The sequence below is a fragment of the Grampus griseus genome (genome assembly GCF_964374135.1).
Source record: "Grampus griseus genome assembly, chromosome: 7".
NCBI classification, from domain to species: domain Eukaryota; kingdom Metazoa; phylum Chordata; class Mammalia; order Artiodactyla; family Delphinidae; genus Grampus; species Grampus griseus.
Genome location: NC_139001.1, coordinates 71,134,400 through 71,151,428, shown reverse-complemented (window position 1 = coordinate 71,151,428; position 17,029 = coordinate 71,134,400). Strand labels below are relative to the sequence as shown.

The following is a 17,029-nucleotide window of genomic DNA, read 5'->3' as shown; positions in this document are numbered from 1 at the left end:
TTAAAGTATTTAGTTGTGTAGGGAACAGCTGACGCTACTGGCAAAACTGGTCAAGTCAGCAAGCATTTATTGAACATTTCCTGTAAGCAAAACCTGAGCTATAAAATGAACTGAGAGAAGATTAATCTCACTTCCCATTTCTCTTGGTTTGTATGGTGTGCTCATTGGTGATGGGCAGTTGGGGGAACAGTCAGCCCGTATTGAGAACATGGCTTTCGCATGTTCATTAGGAACGGCAATATCTTTCAATTAAGACAAGAACACATGAAAGCAAGTTGGTAAGAACTTTTGGAACATCTTTTCCCTAGAGGACTATTTATTTGCTAATTTACTATACTATTTATACTACTTTACTCTTTTAATTTGTTGTTCTTTTGTCAAATGTTCATGTATTCTCTGAAGGTTAATCACCACCACCCCATTTAATAAAAGGTACACAGCAGATTTGTTTTTTTGGTTTTTTTTTTAAATGTCCCAATGTAAATAATTCCACAGCAAACCAGTCTGAGGCACGGTAGATTAACTTCAGCCGTCACCACTGGTTAGACTTGGTGAGAAGCCCCACAGAGAACCATCTTCCCTCCTATTAGGCTGAGGACGAATGCGTCAAACCAGAGAGCACTCAATAAATCAAGCAATAAAGCCTAATTATACAACGAATCATCTGACTAAGATAATTTTCTGAGAATAATTTTGAAGAATTAAAGAGTTAAAAGATTCAGAAGTCATGACAGATGCTTTATTTTCCTTAGTGCACGGAAGAAAGCCTGTTCTGAAGCAAGCCTGTTCTGAAGCATCCCCTTCTCAGATATTTGAGCTCCTTTGCCTGAATGATACAAATGAAAGTAAAATGTGACTTAGAAAAGGTCAGAATCACTGAGGTGCATTGGTCACTGCCATGATAATAACTTACATTTAAGGTTGTGGGAAGGTGAGAATGCTGCCTTAAGGTTAAACCAGGCATATTAATCTTAATGGCCAGGCTGAAAACTCACGTCACTCTCCCTGCCTTGAGAGCTTTTTATTTCTTTCCTCACTGAATTTAGAATTTTACATGTTTCCTGCTATATATTGGCTCCTAAACGATGAACTGGTACTTATTTTCTCTTCATCATTTTCCTAAAATTATGTAACGTTAATTAATATAATATAATATGAATATAATAAAATAGAAAAGCAGCGCCATAAGAAGGAGAAGAAGCATGTATGCTAACTATGAGAACTGGTTTATTTGGTATAATTAAGCATGAGATTTGACTGAACTCCCTGGCAGTCTGGACAAAAAGTAAAACATACGTTATATAGCTTTCGTGATTAAGTGCCGAAGATCAATAATTTGATAGATACTTGACACTAAATTCACTAAATTCTTGACGTTCCAAGGGTGAGAATTTATATAAATACAAGTGTTATAATGAAATTTGATGTTACAGCAAACTTGGAAGCAGTTTCCATGTGTTGTTTCATACAGCAAACCTCACAATATGCAAGTATGAAAGGATGTTTTGCAAGGGGCTGAAGTCATGCAGCCAAGTTACAACTTAGAAAAGTGGAGACGATCACATCTCCCTTGGATCTGAGGCCCCACACCAGACTAGCAAACCAATCGACAAGGAAGCTTCTTGAACTTTTCTTCAACCTCAGAGAATCTGACTCAGCGGCTCTGGCGTGAGACCAGAGGGCACTGTGTGAAAAAGTCTCCCAAGTGAGTGTGAGAATCAGCCAGATTTGGGAAGCATGGTCTCAGGCCAGCATTTCCGGCAGGGACTAGCAGTTCCATGGGATGTTGGTAAGTGGTCTCAAAAAAAAAAAGGGTTTTGCAGTCAAAGAAATTGCTTCCTTCTAGAAGCCTTTACAATGCTAAAGTATATGGCAAATTTCCAAGATCGTGCCTTGTTTTGCAAACATATTTGACCACAAAATCCCCCTATTTCCCCTGGAGTACTTCATGAGACACACACTGGGAGATATTCCCACCTTTGAGGTCATTTTTGTAGATGCTGGAGATGAATAATTTGATAGATGTTACATATTAGCCTTCTTAGGGGAGGGTCCTAAAGGAAACTTGTGGGGAAGGCCAGGATTTTCCTCAAAAAGTAGTTCTGGATTTTCTGTGAGATTCAGGTAAGTGTTTCATTGAGACTTCAGATTTCCAGAGCTTGGAACAGAGTACCTGGTATTATATTTGTGTTACATATATAAGGAGGCATGCCCCCGCCCCCAGACCACGACATCCTCAGGGGCAGGATTTTGTCTGTCATATCTATTGCATTCTCCAGCCACCCATGCATATAATAGGGTCCCTTCCATAGAAGATATTCTCAAAATACATGCTAACCGACAAGAACATTCTAGAGAAAGAGGCCAAGGGATGAGAAGACTTACTAAAAGAGAACATGATGGCTATTTTCAAATATTTGAAAATAGAGTAGACTTGATCTGGCTTACTAGAAAGTTGATCTTTGAAACTAGCCTCCAACGATGGAATGGGTTTTATCCCAAGTAAAGAGCACTTTGAAACTGAAAGGAATTATGTAGACCAGTGGTCCCCAGCATTTTTGCACCAGCGATTGGTTTCGTGGAAGACAGTTTTTCCACTGCCGGGGGTGAGGGGATTGGCGGGATGGTTCAGGCGGTAATGCCAGCAATGGGCAGCGGCAGGTGAAGCTTAGCTCGCTCTTCCGCTCACTTCCTGCTGTGTGGCCCAGTTCCTAACACACTGCGGACCGGTATTGGTCTGCGGCCCGGAGGTTGGGGACCCCTGATGTAGACAGTAGATGACCACGGGAATGTAAGTAGAAGAAATTCCCGTATTGGGTCAGAGGTAGCACAAGACCTCCTAAGTTTCTTCAAATTTAAATTTGATTGATTTTCCAACTTCGTTAAATTCAAGATTCTGTAAACTTGCAAAATGGATGCAGACAAGTGAATGCTTGTTTCCTCAGAGGTAAAATTAGAAGGTTGGATTGGAATTTTTAAAAAAAATTAGTGGGACTTTCTTTTTTTCAAACCAAATCTCACATGGACTCCTGTTATATACAAAACAACTAGAAGGGGAGTTGGCTGGACCTGCTGAGTCAGTGAGCAGGGAACCAGGAGCTCTGCCCACTTGGCCTCTCCTGCTCTGGGGGCTCAGGACCCTCCGGACCCTCAGACAGCACTTTGAAAACCACTGGGCTAGATAATTTCTGAACTTGGCAGAAAAGCTCTAAAATTCTGATTTGAGGTACAGAGAAAAGATTTCAAATATCAAACCAATCGTCACTTTGTTCTTTGTTTTATGGAATGAGTAGTGGGTGCAATATAAATATAAAACTGTAAGTATGTATTTTTCTTTCACAACCAGTGTTTAGTTGGTTTTAGACTTAAATACTTGTGATTTTGAATATCCCAAATACCCCCTGATATTTGGGATACTCATGCCTAAGAAGCCATTACTTGGAGACAAAATATGCGACTGAAATTTTTCAAAATTAACAAGTATTTACCGATTAAATTTTGAATGTAAAAGCTCATTCACAAAATTCTCTTCCTCGATGTGGGCAAAGCTTGCAAGATGAGCTCCAAATTCTTCACAAAATTCTTCAGCTTCTCTCCATGTTCTTTTCGTCAGAACTTTTTCACTATGAAATACCTGTGTAGTAAAAGGAAAAAAAAGTTGACACGGTCATGAATAAGGTGAGGCTGTTTAATTCTGGACAAGAAGATGACAATAATATAATTGTTGTCATTATTCTACTTTAAAAGCTTGACCGAGTAGGGAGAAATAACATTTATTGAACTAAAGTGTGTCTAGTTGTTGTAATACCATTATCTCATTTGATTCTCATGACAAAGTCATGCGGAGGATATGATAGGCTCAGTTTAACAGATGAGGACTCTTTTCCTCTTTGAGAACTCTTTTTTTCCCCCTCCTAAATTTCCTGTGACTGGGATATGCTTGTCCCTTAATAAAATGTTTGTCAAGAGATGAGGACAGTCAGGATAAGAGAGGTTACAAATTTCAGGTCACACAGCCACAAACTAGCAGAGCTAGGATTAGACCTAGTATTCCATAGCTGAATGAATCTGGCTAACCCAGGCAAAGAAATGAGAAATGAGACCTGGGACCTAGGGCGGGTATATTTCTAGGGTCTTTGGGTCTTAGCTGTGACTAAATTCTTTCCTGTTTCTCAGCTGTCCTCACAGTAGCAGGAAGAAGTCAGTCAAATGGCAGGCATACTTTTGACTTCATTTAAGGTCAAGGGTGAGGAACTGAAGACCTGGAGCTTCAGATTCTGGCCTCTGCACCCTTCTCATTTTTAACTGCCTGACACTATGCTGAGTCTCTAATGCCCGGCAGGCACCCTGCGGCCGGGCTTCACCAGGCTCTGATTTGCTGAGACCAGGATGAATAACCTTCCCAGTCCCATGGACCACAACACAGCATTTCCATATTTTAAATTATATGTCAAAACCCACCTCTGCTGGGAACCTTTTCTCGAATCACTTTAAATTCATAAGCCCTACTGCTATGCCCATCAAACACACCATATATTTGTTGACATATCAGGGTGATGTGTAGTAGAAGAAGCACTGGACTGGGAGTCCCAAGACCGCAGTTTATTCCAACTCTGTCAATAAATAATTGTGATCTTGGGCAAATCACTTCATCTCACTTCATGCCGCAGTTTACTCATTACTAAGGTTTAACTTATTGCTCTGTGTGGTCACTTCTGGGCCTATTATTCCATGAATTTAATGTAGGATTATACCTGTGTACATTTAAATTTGGTGTATTACAGGTGTTTCAGGCCATCTATGAGACTGCAATATTTCTAGAGGTAGAGGCTGTCTCCATTCTGCTCTTCATGTGCCCAGGTGCTAGAGAAGAACTTTCTCCCAGGATTTTGGAAATCTCTATTTGTACAATGAACCAAAGACAAAACCACCAAACAAAAACATCATATTTCAAAAACGTATTTCTGAGAAGAAGATTGTAGATACTGATTTAAATCTAGGCTCTGAAGATGATTTGCAAAAAGACATTTATTTCTAACACGCACACACATATGTGTATATATCTATATCTGTATCTCTCTCTACATCTATATATCTCTATCTATATCTCACTCTATATCTATCTCTCTGTAAATCTGTATGAATAATGTTGGTCCCATTGAGAATGCCCATGTAACTTTCGTATTACCTTGAAGCAACTGGCCAGGCCAGGCTCTGACTCCCAATCCAAATAGCAGGAGGAAAAGGGCCATCTCTCTTCTTGCTCAGGTTTCTCCTGATTTTCCACTGGTTGCTTGCACAGGGACATTGCCTTAAAGTGTCTACAGTCCTTCACTTCCCAGCGACCAGGGGGACTCCTTCCTCGAATGACAACACAGCCACCACTGTAGCCTAAAAGCAGAAAACAACACTTTAATACCAGATGACTAGAACGTTTTGTGCTTGGAAGACAGCTCATTAGAGTGTTGAATAATTGACATCTCATAATGAAGCATCCAGACAAGAACAATAAAGATGAAAAAGGATGTTTTATTGGCGTGATCGTCTCATTTCTCTTCATCTCTGGAGAAGAGAATAGTAGATGGCAAAGTGAGAGAAGAGAGAATATGAAGCCTAAAATTGGGGCATTTTGAGCTCAGATGGCAAATTATGGGAAATTAGGTGCTGTTCCAACTTGGGACTGAAATATCCCCCATATCTCATCAAATGCCAACATCCCTCTACTTCGAATGATTGAGCTTTTTAACTGTGCAGAGGAAAATTTAACTCACCATTTATTGAATACCTACCCTGTACACTGTGCTTTGAAACCCTACTGTGAAAAATTAACAATGAAAATGCATGGTGTTGATCCTCTGAGAAATAGATTCAACAGGAAAAAAATACATAAATGATGGAGTAAAGCAGACTGCAAGGTACACAACAGAAAACTCAACTGTACACCATGGAAGAGTGGAGAGAATGAGGTATATTCTAAATGGGGTGAAATTCTGGGGGCAGGGATGGGGCAGACATCAGGGAAAAGGGAAAGACCATTTAGTTATGGACAAATTCCATTTTATTCTTTTGCATATGTTTGAACATTTTGGAAGATGAAACATATTTTTCCATAGAAGCAATTTCTATGTTAAGATTCTCAAGTTTGTCATCAAATGTGTACAACTCATAAGACAGCTAAAAAATGCACTTCAAATTTCAGTGACTAGTAGAAAACAATCCCATTCCAAAAATAGAATAAAAATGGAGTAAAAATGAGCTTCTTTTTCATCAATCCAGAGCAATCATTCAATTAACTAAATCAACATTCAACAACAACAACAATAAAATTATGCATCTGTATCTATGTACCAGGCTAGGCTTTATATTACTAGCTGCTTGAGATAGAAGGACAAAAAACGTTTAGTTTAGTGTGAGACACAAGCAAATAAACGATTAATGGCAGCAAACATGATGGATTAAGTGCTATGGTAAAAGTGTGTTAAAATTTCTGTGGGGAGACTTCAGAAGGAGTGATGGAGTCTCAGGATGTCAATAAAGGATTTGCAGGAAATGACATTTGAGCTGAAGTTTGAAGGATGAAAAGGAGAGAAAAGTTTTCAAGGAGTGCTTTTAAAAAAGCAAGTGATTATAGATGAAGCATCTAAAGACTTGTGACGATTCTGGACCTAAAGGCACTTTAAAAAATGTAGTCACTTGGTACTAGATATTTGTCTTGCTTAATTTCCCTTCAGAAGTAATGGCTTCAATTTCTGTAGATACAGGGTAATTGACATTATCCTTGCCAGCCATGTTTTGGTTGTTTAATGCTGATAGAAAGACTAAAGAGAGAGATAATGAGGAGTGGAATGAGGAGGAAGGAGCCAGAGGAAGATGTACAAAGATTTACATTCCTCCTGAAGGAATGGAAAAGAGTTTTTGAAGAAGGAGAAAGAATAATGAAGCTACAACACGAGTGTTTGTGTCTTCAACAATCCTGGTTGCACACCCCGTGTTAGACACCTGCAGGAAGCTCACAGTCGTATGTGTGTGTGCACGCTGATGGTCAAAGAGACCCACGGAGATGAAAATGACCAGTGGTAAACAAGAAAACATGATTGTGTGACATGCAGAAGGAATGGAAGTCAACAGAGAGAGTTGGGCCACACAAAGGCCATCAGTTGGCTCCACTGGCCAGAAGAGCTAGTTAGTGTTCAAGGTGGAGTCTGGGGGGCCAAGCAGGGGAGAGAGTATAGCATGCCACTGCCCCTGCTGTGAATGGAGCACTGCAGGCCTGCTGAGTGTAATTGTGGAACGCAGCTCACAATCTAGCTGAGTCATGAACAACAGAGGAGATGCTGCCTGCTCTGTGTAATGAAATTCGAATGAAATTGAACTGTGGAAATCCATGTGGAATCCGAAAACCTAATATGTATATGGATGGAATTGCTCTAGTTGAAAGAGCAGGAAAAAACACACACTCCCACCTGACTCTTCCATCCTTCCTTCCCAGCAGCCTTTGACTTGGGGTCTGAACTCTGGGGTTCTAGTCCCAGCACAAATACTTAGTAACTTGAAACTCAAGGTTCATAAATCACAAAAAGCCTTGTCTAAAACATAGGGGCAACAATTCCTTTTCTTCTTATGGATTTTCATGAAGATCTGATAAAATAATATATTAAAAAGCTCCCTGAAAGATATGAAGGGCTAAAACCATCACTAAGATGTTGCTTCTATTCTTATTTTGACTGTTTTCATTACAAAAGCTGGGATTTTGTGGCACAGGTTCTGCCTGCATGTTCAAAGAATTTTTAAAAAGCTCAAATCAGCAAGTTTAAAATGCGATATACTTTTTTGTTGCTCTTGCATTTTGTCTTACTTTCCCACATCAGACAATGATTAAATAGCTTTGGTTTTAGACACTAGATATTCAACTCATCTTCATTAGTGAAGAAGATGTTTGTGAACTGCTCTGAAGATAAAAAGTGTGCAGTAGTGTTATTGGTATTCGAAAATGGTTAACTTAATGGAACATTTGACCTAAATTTTAGAGTCTCAGCCTCAAAGAAGCAGTAAAGTGGTATAATAAAGGGAGACTGGGCTAAGGGAGATATAAACCAAATTTATAATTTTATGTTGTGGGGATGCTTATGAAGCCAAATAATAAGGGTCGGGTGTGGAAAAGAGCAGAGGTGTTTCTTCTCCCAAGAAACTGTTCTCCAATTTGATTAACTCATTTCCCACTGGAAAGGAGCAACTGTCATCCTATCCCTTAGCGGTGAATCTCACATTTGAACTGATTCTCCTCACCTGCCTTAGCCTCCCTCTATCCCCGCCCCTTTACCCTCTCCATCAAACACAAATGGGAACACTTTCAGTTAATTAAGAAATTCCAATTCACTAGTCTAGTCTCTTCAGTTTGGTAAAGCTATCTAGCCTTATAGTAAATTGAACCAACTAGTCTAGCCTCTTCAATTTGGTAAAGCTATCTAGCCTTATAGTAAATTGAACCAACCTGGGAAAGCCTCCATCTTTCACTTCTCTGGCCGTATACCTGAAAACAAACAAAATCTATTTGTGGCCTCAGGGCAGGAGGGAATCATAACTGGGCCTTTAGACAATTAGTTTACTTGAGCCTGTCTACTCATTTCCCTTTCCCTGCAACAACTTTCACATCCTTAATCTCAGGCCCTCTGCCCCAGCCACCTTCCATCTCTCTCCTCTCCTCCGTGGAGAAAAGTGAAGCTTTGAGTCAGGGAAGGTGAGGTTTCATGGAGTTCTGCTTATCTGCCTGATACCATGTTAGGCATTTTATATGGTCTTTTTCCTATTTAACTTCAAAACCTCTTTGAGGTGGATATTAGCATCTACAGTTCACTAATGGAAAAACCAAGGCACAGAGGTGTAGTAACTTGCCTTAGGGCCATGTAGTTCTTGAGGGTTTTATCTGGAATTTGAAACCATATTTAACTGAGTCTACCATGAGACAATGTCAAGGTACAGAGGAGGTGGACATTCAATAAATAGCTGTTGAATGAATGCTTGAATCTTCCCCTCTAACTGTGCTTCTCCATTTCTATGGAGCTCCCTCTCTTTCCCCTGGTCATGCTTCTCTCCTTTGTGAGACCATAGCATTTCATTGAAGATCTACTACCACATTTTAGTGTGTATGACAGTTACCTATATATTTATAAAAAGATATGGGAAATACCCAAAGGGTGCTCAGAAATGAGGCTGTTTGTCCTCATTTATGTGTTGGTTCATTTCAGTACTCTGATGCGACCTAAAATGGATAACTACCTGCTGGCTAGATATGGTTCTCCTTTCCATGTGTAGGGCAGTTTCAAGAAAACAGATCTGACTAAGCAATCCCATTTTCCTTGTCACTGAGAGAAGATTTCCACTGACTTGAGACAATTAGGGTAAATACTCTGGAGTTATCCCATGAGTGAAACATACCTTTTTCACAGTGCTATCTAGATCTAGAAACACAAACCTTTTGTCACAGAACCTGAGTTACGGATGGATGCAAAATTTTCTCTATGAAATAACTGTGAAACTCTAATATAACTTGGAAGAGTATTTTTGAATGTCTTAAAGGATGGACTAACCTGTTTTCTTTCACCATAGAGCAGCCTCCATTTATATTGAATCCTTAATCTAAGTACAAAGTACATTTAGGTTTCTAATGCATTAGCTTCTCCCTAAATGAGAAAGGCCCTATTTGCCATCTTTCCCTTTAATCAGTGGCACTAGTTAGTATGGATCAAAACTGTTTTTCCTGTTTTACCTGAATGGTTACTTCTCTTAAAATACCAAGTACCATAGTCTCTTTGTTGTTGTTTTAGTAAGGATAGCAGGAAATTATCTCTTTATAGAAATATCCCAGCTATGAAGCTATGAAGAAATCCCTAATGAATCCATGGATCTAGGCATCGATCATTAATGGCTTCTAACATTGCAAATAGTAAGAGAACTGGACATTATATGCCTCCATATGGAGCATACAACTATCTATGAAATGGTCTTTCCAAAAAAATAAGAGTCTGATTTAGATCAGGCCTCTGGTTCCAACTTTTTAAAAATGTCATTTTAAAAATATCAATTTTATGAAAAATAAAAAGAATAGAGTCACTTTTTTTTATATTAAAGACTTCCATTTATTAGCACTGTGACACTCAGTGCAAAGAATACTCAAATGTTTGCTTTTTATACCAAAGGTAGTATATTGTTATTCTTCCAGCTCAACAAGCAGTATATACTCTTTAGTGAACTGTTACTTCCTAGAATAGCAGGCGGGCCTCTTCCAGAAGAGTAACACATTTTTAATGTGTTGTGGGGATACAGTAAAAAAAACCTAGGGGCTTCCCTGGTGGAGCAGTGGTTGAGAGTCCACCTGATGATGCAGGGGACACGGGTTCGTGCCTCGGTCCGCAAAGATCCCACATGCTGCGGAGCGGCTGGGCCCGTGAGCCATGGCCCCTGGGCCTGCGCATCCGGAGCCTGTGCTCCGCAACGGGAGAGACCACAACAGTGAGAGGTCCGCGTACCGCAAAAAAAAAATAATAATAAAACCTAGACTGAAGGAAGCTCTACAGGACAAACACATTTGCATCAACAAATAAAAATTTTAAAAAACGACAGTGGGCAAGGAAGAGGAAAACACAGATTAAAACAGACTTTAGGAGATATACCAACCAATTACAGTGCATGCACCTTTTCTTGATCTTGATTCAAATGAAGAACTCTAAAATACATTATATAATGGTTATGAATCATTTAGGAATTTGAGCATTAACTGAAGATTTATGATGCTATGGAATTATAGTTAATTACTTTTAGTTGTGATAATTGTATTATAGTCATGTTTCTAAAAAGGAGTCTTCATCTTTTAGAGATAACACTGAAATATTTATGGATGAAATGATATGATATCTGGGATTTTCTATGAAAAAATATGGGAAATGGGAGGAGTGGGTGGGAGTATAGATGAAACAAGATTGACCATGGGTTGATTATTGATGACACTGGGTGATGGGTATATATGGTGGTTCATTATGCTATTTGGTGAACATAATATAAGGTTGAAAAAATGGCAGGACTATGATTCCACCACAGATTGAATATTTTGATGATATGACATAAGGACAGAGTCTTCACTGAGTTTATAAAAAGCTGCAGGCTTCCTGTTCAGTGGTCAATTTATGTAGTCAGTCTGGGCTGGATTAAGGTTCTGACATGGGAACCAAGCTATTGGATTCTTTTGTGACAGGCAGGAGAAAAAAAATGTCATTTAGGATGGTGTTTCTGCAAACTGCAATTTAAAAGAAAAAAGGAAACACAGGGGTTTTTATATTGCTATTTTCTTCAAAAAAAGATTTACATTTTCAGAGACAATTTACTCAATGTCAGTCAGCCTGAGCAGCCAAACTGAGCATCACGGTATTATTTTTGCTTCAGGGAAAAGAGAAAAAGAGTAGTGCCACTCAAATAAATTACAGCAGAAACTTATGAATGACAAGGAGTTCTGCTTCAATTCCAAATTTTAGACATTCAAATATGCCCCAAGGAAGATAACATTAAAAACTAAGAACTTTGTCTACTCAAAATATATTAATTTATTTTGACAGGTATAGACACTCCTAACAAAATTACAAAGTATATTAGAAATGATACCTGGGTTTTTTTTCCAGTAATAGTGTGACATGGAACTTTACTATTCTCTGCATTTTAATAACATTCATAAATTTGTAGAATGAGAAGGTTGTTTATTGAGTGAATTGTGATGTTTCTTGTTTAGAGCTATGCAGTCACCGGTTTATATACAAATTTCCTAAACCGATGGTTATACACAAAGAATCTAATTTGTCTTACTTCACCTTGCATGCATCCTTTAAAAGTATAGATTTTAAAATAAATAAATAAATAAACAATATATTTTAGAGCATTTTAGGTTCACAGAAAAATTTAGCAGAAGGTACAGACTTCTCTTATACCCTGTGCCCCACGTACCTTATTACTGACATCCCATACAAGAATGGTACATTTGTTAAAACCTATATTGACACATCATTATCACCCCAAGCCCATGGTTTACATTAGGGGCCGCTCTTGATGTTGTACATTCTATGGGTTTGGACAAATGTACAATGACATATATCCACCATTGTGGTATCATATAGAATGGTTTCACCGCCCTCCAAATCCTCTGTGCTCTGCCTATAAACTCCTCCCTCCCCCAGCCCCTGGAAACCACTAATCTTTTTACTGTCTCCATAGTTTTGACTTTTCCAGAATGTCATATGGTTGGAGTTACACAGTATGCAGCCTTTTCAGATTGGCTTCTTTCACTTAGTAATACACATTTAAGTTTCCTCCATGTCTTTTCACGACTTGATAGCTCATTTCTTTTTAGCGCTGAATAATATTCCATTGTCTGCATGTAACACAGTTTATTCACTCATCTACTAAAGGAAATCTTGATTGCTTGTAAGTTTTGGCAAGTATGAATAAAGCTTCTATAAAAAAAATCCGTATGCATGTCTTTGTGTGGACATGTTTTCAATTTGTTTGGGTAAACACCAAGGAGTGTAAGTGTTGGATTGTATGGTAAGAGTATGTTTACTTCTGTAAGCAAATGCCAACCTGTCATTGAAAGTGGCTATACCATTTTGCATTCCTGCCAGCAATGTATGAGCACTCCTGTTGCTCCAAATCATTGCCAGCATTTGGTGTTGTCAGTGTTTTGGATTTTGGTCATTCTAATAAGTGTGTGGCAGTATCTCGTTGTTTTAATTTGCAATTTCCTAATGACATATGATGTTCGACATATTTTCATATGCTTACTTTTCATCTATATATCTTCTTTAAGATTTTTGTCCATTTTTAGATTGAGTTTTTTGTTTACTTGTTGAGTTTTAAGAGTTCCTTGTATATTTTGTATAACAGTTCTTTATCAGATATGATTTTTACAAATATTTTCTCCCATTCTGTGGCTTGTCTTCTCATTCTCTTGACATTATCTTTCTCAGAGCACAAGTTTTAATGAAGTTTTAGTTTTAATGAAATCTAGCTCATCAATTATTTATTTCATGGATTTTGCTTTTGGTGTTGTATCTAAAAAGTCATCACCATACCCAAGGTCATGTAGGTTTTCTATTATCTTTTCTTCTGGGAATGTCAAAGCTTTGTGTTTTACATTTAGGGCTATGATCCATTTTGAGTTAATTTTGTTAAGGGTGTAAACCCTGTGTCTAGTTTTTTTTTTTTTTTTTTTTTTTTTGGCATGTGGATGTGCAATTGGCCACGCATCATTTGTCAAAAAGTTTGTTCTATTGTATTGTTTTTGCTTCTTTTTCAGTGATCAGCTGACTATTTTTGTGTCAGTCTATTTCTAGGCTCTTTATACTTTTTTATTGATTTATTTGTCTTTTTTTTTCTTGCCAAAACCATATTGTCTTAATTGCTGTAGATTTATAATAACTCTTGAAGTCAGGTAGTATCAATCCTCTGACTTTGTTCTTCTCCTTCAGTACTGAGTTGGTTATCCTGGGTCTTTTGCTTCTCATTATAAGCTTTAGAACCAGTTTGTCAATATCCACAAAATAATTTGCTGGTGTTTTGATTGGGATAGCATTGAGTCTGTAGGTCAATTTGTGTAGTAGTGACATTTTGACAATACTGAGTCTACCTATGAACATGGAATCTCTCTCTATTTATTTAGTTCTTCTTGATTTCTGCCATTAAAGGTTATAGTTTTCCTCTATAGATCTTATATATATTGTGAGATTTATATCTAAAAATTTCATTTTGAGGGGTGTTAATGTAATATGTTTTTAATTTAAAGTTCCCCTTTTCATTGCTGGTATACAGAAAAGCAATTGACTTTTGAGCATTAATCTTGTATCCTGCAATCTTGCTATAATTGCTTATTAGTTCCAGGAATTGTTTTTGATTCTTTCTAATTTTCTACATAAACAATCATGTCATCTGTGAACAAAGTTTTATTTTTTTCTTCCAATCTGTACCTTTTAATTGCTTTTCTTGTCTTATTGCATTAGCTAGGACTTCTAGTACAATGTTTAAAAGAGTGTTGAAAAGGAACATCCTTGCCTTGTTCCTGATCTTAGTGGGGAAGCTGCTAGTTTTTCACCATTAAGTATGATAACTGTGGGTTTTCTGTAGACGTTCTTTATCAAGTTGAGGAAGTTCCCCTCTATTCCTTGTTTGCTAACAGTTTTTAACATGAATGGGTGTTGAATTTTGTCAGATGCTTTTTTCTGCATCTATTGATACGATCATGTGATTTTGCTTTTTTAGCCTATTGATGTCATGGATAACATTAATAAGTTTTCAAATGTTGAACCAGCCTTGCATACTTGGGGTAAATTCCACTTGACTGAGGTGTGTAACCCTCTTTATACATTGTTGGATTCAATTTGTTAATATTTTGTTAAAGATTTTTTGTGCCTATGTTCATGAGAGATAGTGGTCTGTAGTTTTCTTTTCTTGTAATGTCCTTGTCTGACTTTGGTATTAGGGTAATGTTGCCCTCATAGAACGAGTTACAAAGTATCCCTCTGCTTCTAACTTCTGGAAGAAGTTGTAGAAAGCTGGTATAATTTCTTCCTTAAATGTTTGGTAGAATTCACCAGTTGAACCCATATGAGCCTGCTGCTTTCTGTTTTGGAAAGTTATGAATTACTGATTCAATTTCTTAATAGATGTAGGCTTATTCAGAGGGTCTATTTCTTCTTGTGTGAGTTTTGGTAGATTGTGTCTTTCAAAGAATTGGTCAATTTCACCTAGGTTGTCAAATTTATGGATATAGAGTTGCTCATAATATTCCTTTTTTATCCTTTTAATGTCCATGGGATCTGTAGTGATGTCCCTTTTTTTCATTTATGATATTAGTAACTTGTGTCTCCTCTCTTTTTTCTTAGTGAGCCTGGCTAGAGGCTTATCAATTTCATTGATATTTTCAAAGAACCAGCTTTTAGTTTCATTGATTTTCTTTATTCATTTCCTGTCTTCAATTTCATTGATTTCTGCTCTAATTCTTATTATTTCTTTTCTTCTACTTACTTTGAATTTAATATGCTCTTCTTTTTCTAGTTTCCTAAGGTGGAAGCTTAGATTACTGATTTTAAATATTTCTTCTTTTCTATTATGTGCATTCAGTGCTATAAATTTCCCTCTAAGCCCTGCTTTCTCTTCATCTCATAAATGTATTTTCATTTTCATTTAATTTAAAATGTTAAAAAATTTTCTCTTGAGATTTCTTCTTTGACCCATGTGTTATTTAGAAGTGTACTGCTTAATCTCCAAATATTTTGGAATTTTCTCAGCTATCTTTCTGTTCTTTATTTCTATTTAATTTCATGTGATCTGAGAGCAGACATTGTATGACTTCTTTTAAATTTGTTAAGTGTGTTTTATGGCCTAGAATGTAGTCTATCTCAGTGGATGTTCCACATGAGCTTGAGAAGAATGTGTAATCTGCTGTTGCTGTTGTTGGATGAAGTAGTCTAGATGTCAATCATATCCAGTTGATTGATAGTGCTGTTGAGTTCAGTTTTGTCCTTACTGATTTTCTGTCTGCTGGATCTGTCCATTTCTGTCATAGGGGTGTTAAGAGTCTCTAACTATAACAGTAGATTCATCTATTTCTCCTTGGAGTTCTATCAGTTTTTCCCTCATATATTTTGATACTCTGTTGTTAGGTACATGCACATTAAGGATTGTTATGTCTTCTTTAGAGCTGACTTTTTTATCTTTATGTAATGTCCATTTTTATCCCTGGAAATTTTTCTTATTCTGAAGTCTGCTCTGTGTCAAATTAATATAGCTATTCCTGCTTTCTTTTGATTAATGTTAACATGGATATCTTTCTCTATCCCTTTACTTTTAATCTATAGGTGTCTGTATTTAAAGTGGGGTTTTTTTAGACAACATATACTTGGGTCTTATTTTTTGAACCACTCTAAAAATATATTTTAATTGGTGTTTAGTTCTCTAATTATTGTTATATATGTGATATATGATAACAATTATTATAATATTATAATAATAGTTATCTTTCCTCAGGGAGGAGCTTGAGGCCTCTAACCCATTTCCTCTAGATACAAATTTAAAGATAACCTATTGCCTATTGTCTATTGGGGTAGCCCTGATTGAGATCCCCAGGCAAGAAAGGGACCAAGGGCTTCCCTGGCAGTGCAGTGGTTAAGAATCTGCCTGCCAATGCAGGGGACATGGGTTCGAGCCCTGGTCCGGGAAGATCCCACATGCCACAGAGCAACTAAGCCTGTGAACCACAACTACTGAGCCTGTGCTCCAGAGCCCACAAGCCACAACGAAGAGTAGCCCCCACTTGCTGCAAGTAGAAAAATCCCGTGCATAGCAGCAAATACCCAAAGCAGCCAAAAATAAATAAATAAAATAAATAAATTTATTTTTTTTAAAAAAAATAAAGGGATCCAGGCATCCAAACAGGGTTCACACTGAGGTAAAGGTGTGTTGGATCTAGGTTGGTGACCTAAGATTAACACAAGGGCCTAAAGCTTGGTCCACAGGGCCTGGTTTTAGTGTAGATTATGGCTGAAACCATTAGCTTCTCCGGCACAGTTTCATGCTTTGGGATCCAGAGCTGAGCACAGGATGGTGAATTAATAGACCTGTAACTCTGAAATTCTGGCTAAGGTACCACAGAAGTCCATGGAGGAGATGGACTAGCAAGAATGTTACCTAAGTAACATTCCACAGCAAAGTCACATGGCAGTGACTGTGAACTGATTAGGTATGCTCAAATGTGCCCATTCACTCTGCTTTGAAGTATGACAGAGTATTCTGGACTGAGTAAGCCCCTGAGATTCTTGGACAATGAGGGTGGATGAGGAAAAGACTTTAGGAGGGAGAAACTGGACTTCTGCTAACAAAGGCATGTGTGGTCTTGAGCAATGAATTTATACCTTGAACTCGTCAAATGACTCATATGAATTATACTTTAAAAAATGGCTAGCCATATATCACCGCTGAGAACCGGTGGTAATTG

General features: G+C 37.7%; 1 protein-coding gene across 1 annotated transcript in view; it reads right to left on the bottom strand.

Annotated features, from left to right (window-relative positions):
* Positions 1-17,029, bottom strand: part of PLA2R1 (phospholipase A2 receptor 1) — a gene marked incomplete at its 5' end in the record, with an annotated part of 114,545 nt that overhangs the window by 40,433 nt on the left and 57,083 nt on the right. The window contains 2 exon segments of the mRNA XM_082658812.1: positions 3,489-3,634; positions 5,189-5,391. Of these exon segments, the coding sequence (XP_082514938.1) occupies positions 3,489-3,634; positions 5,189-5,391 (349 nt within the window).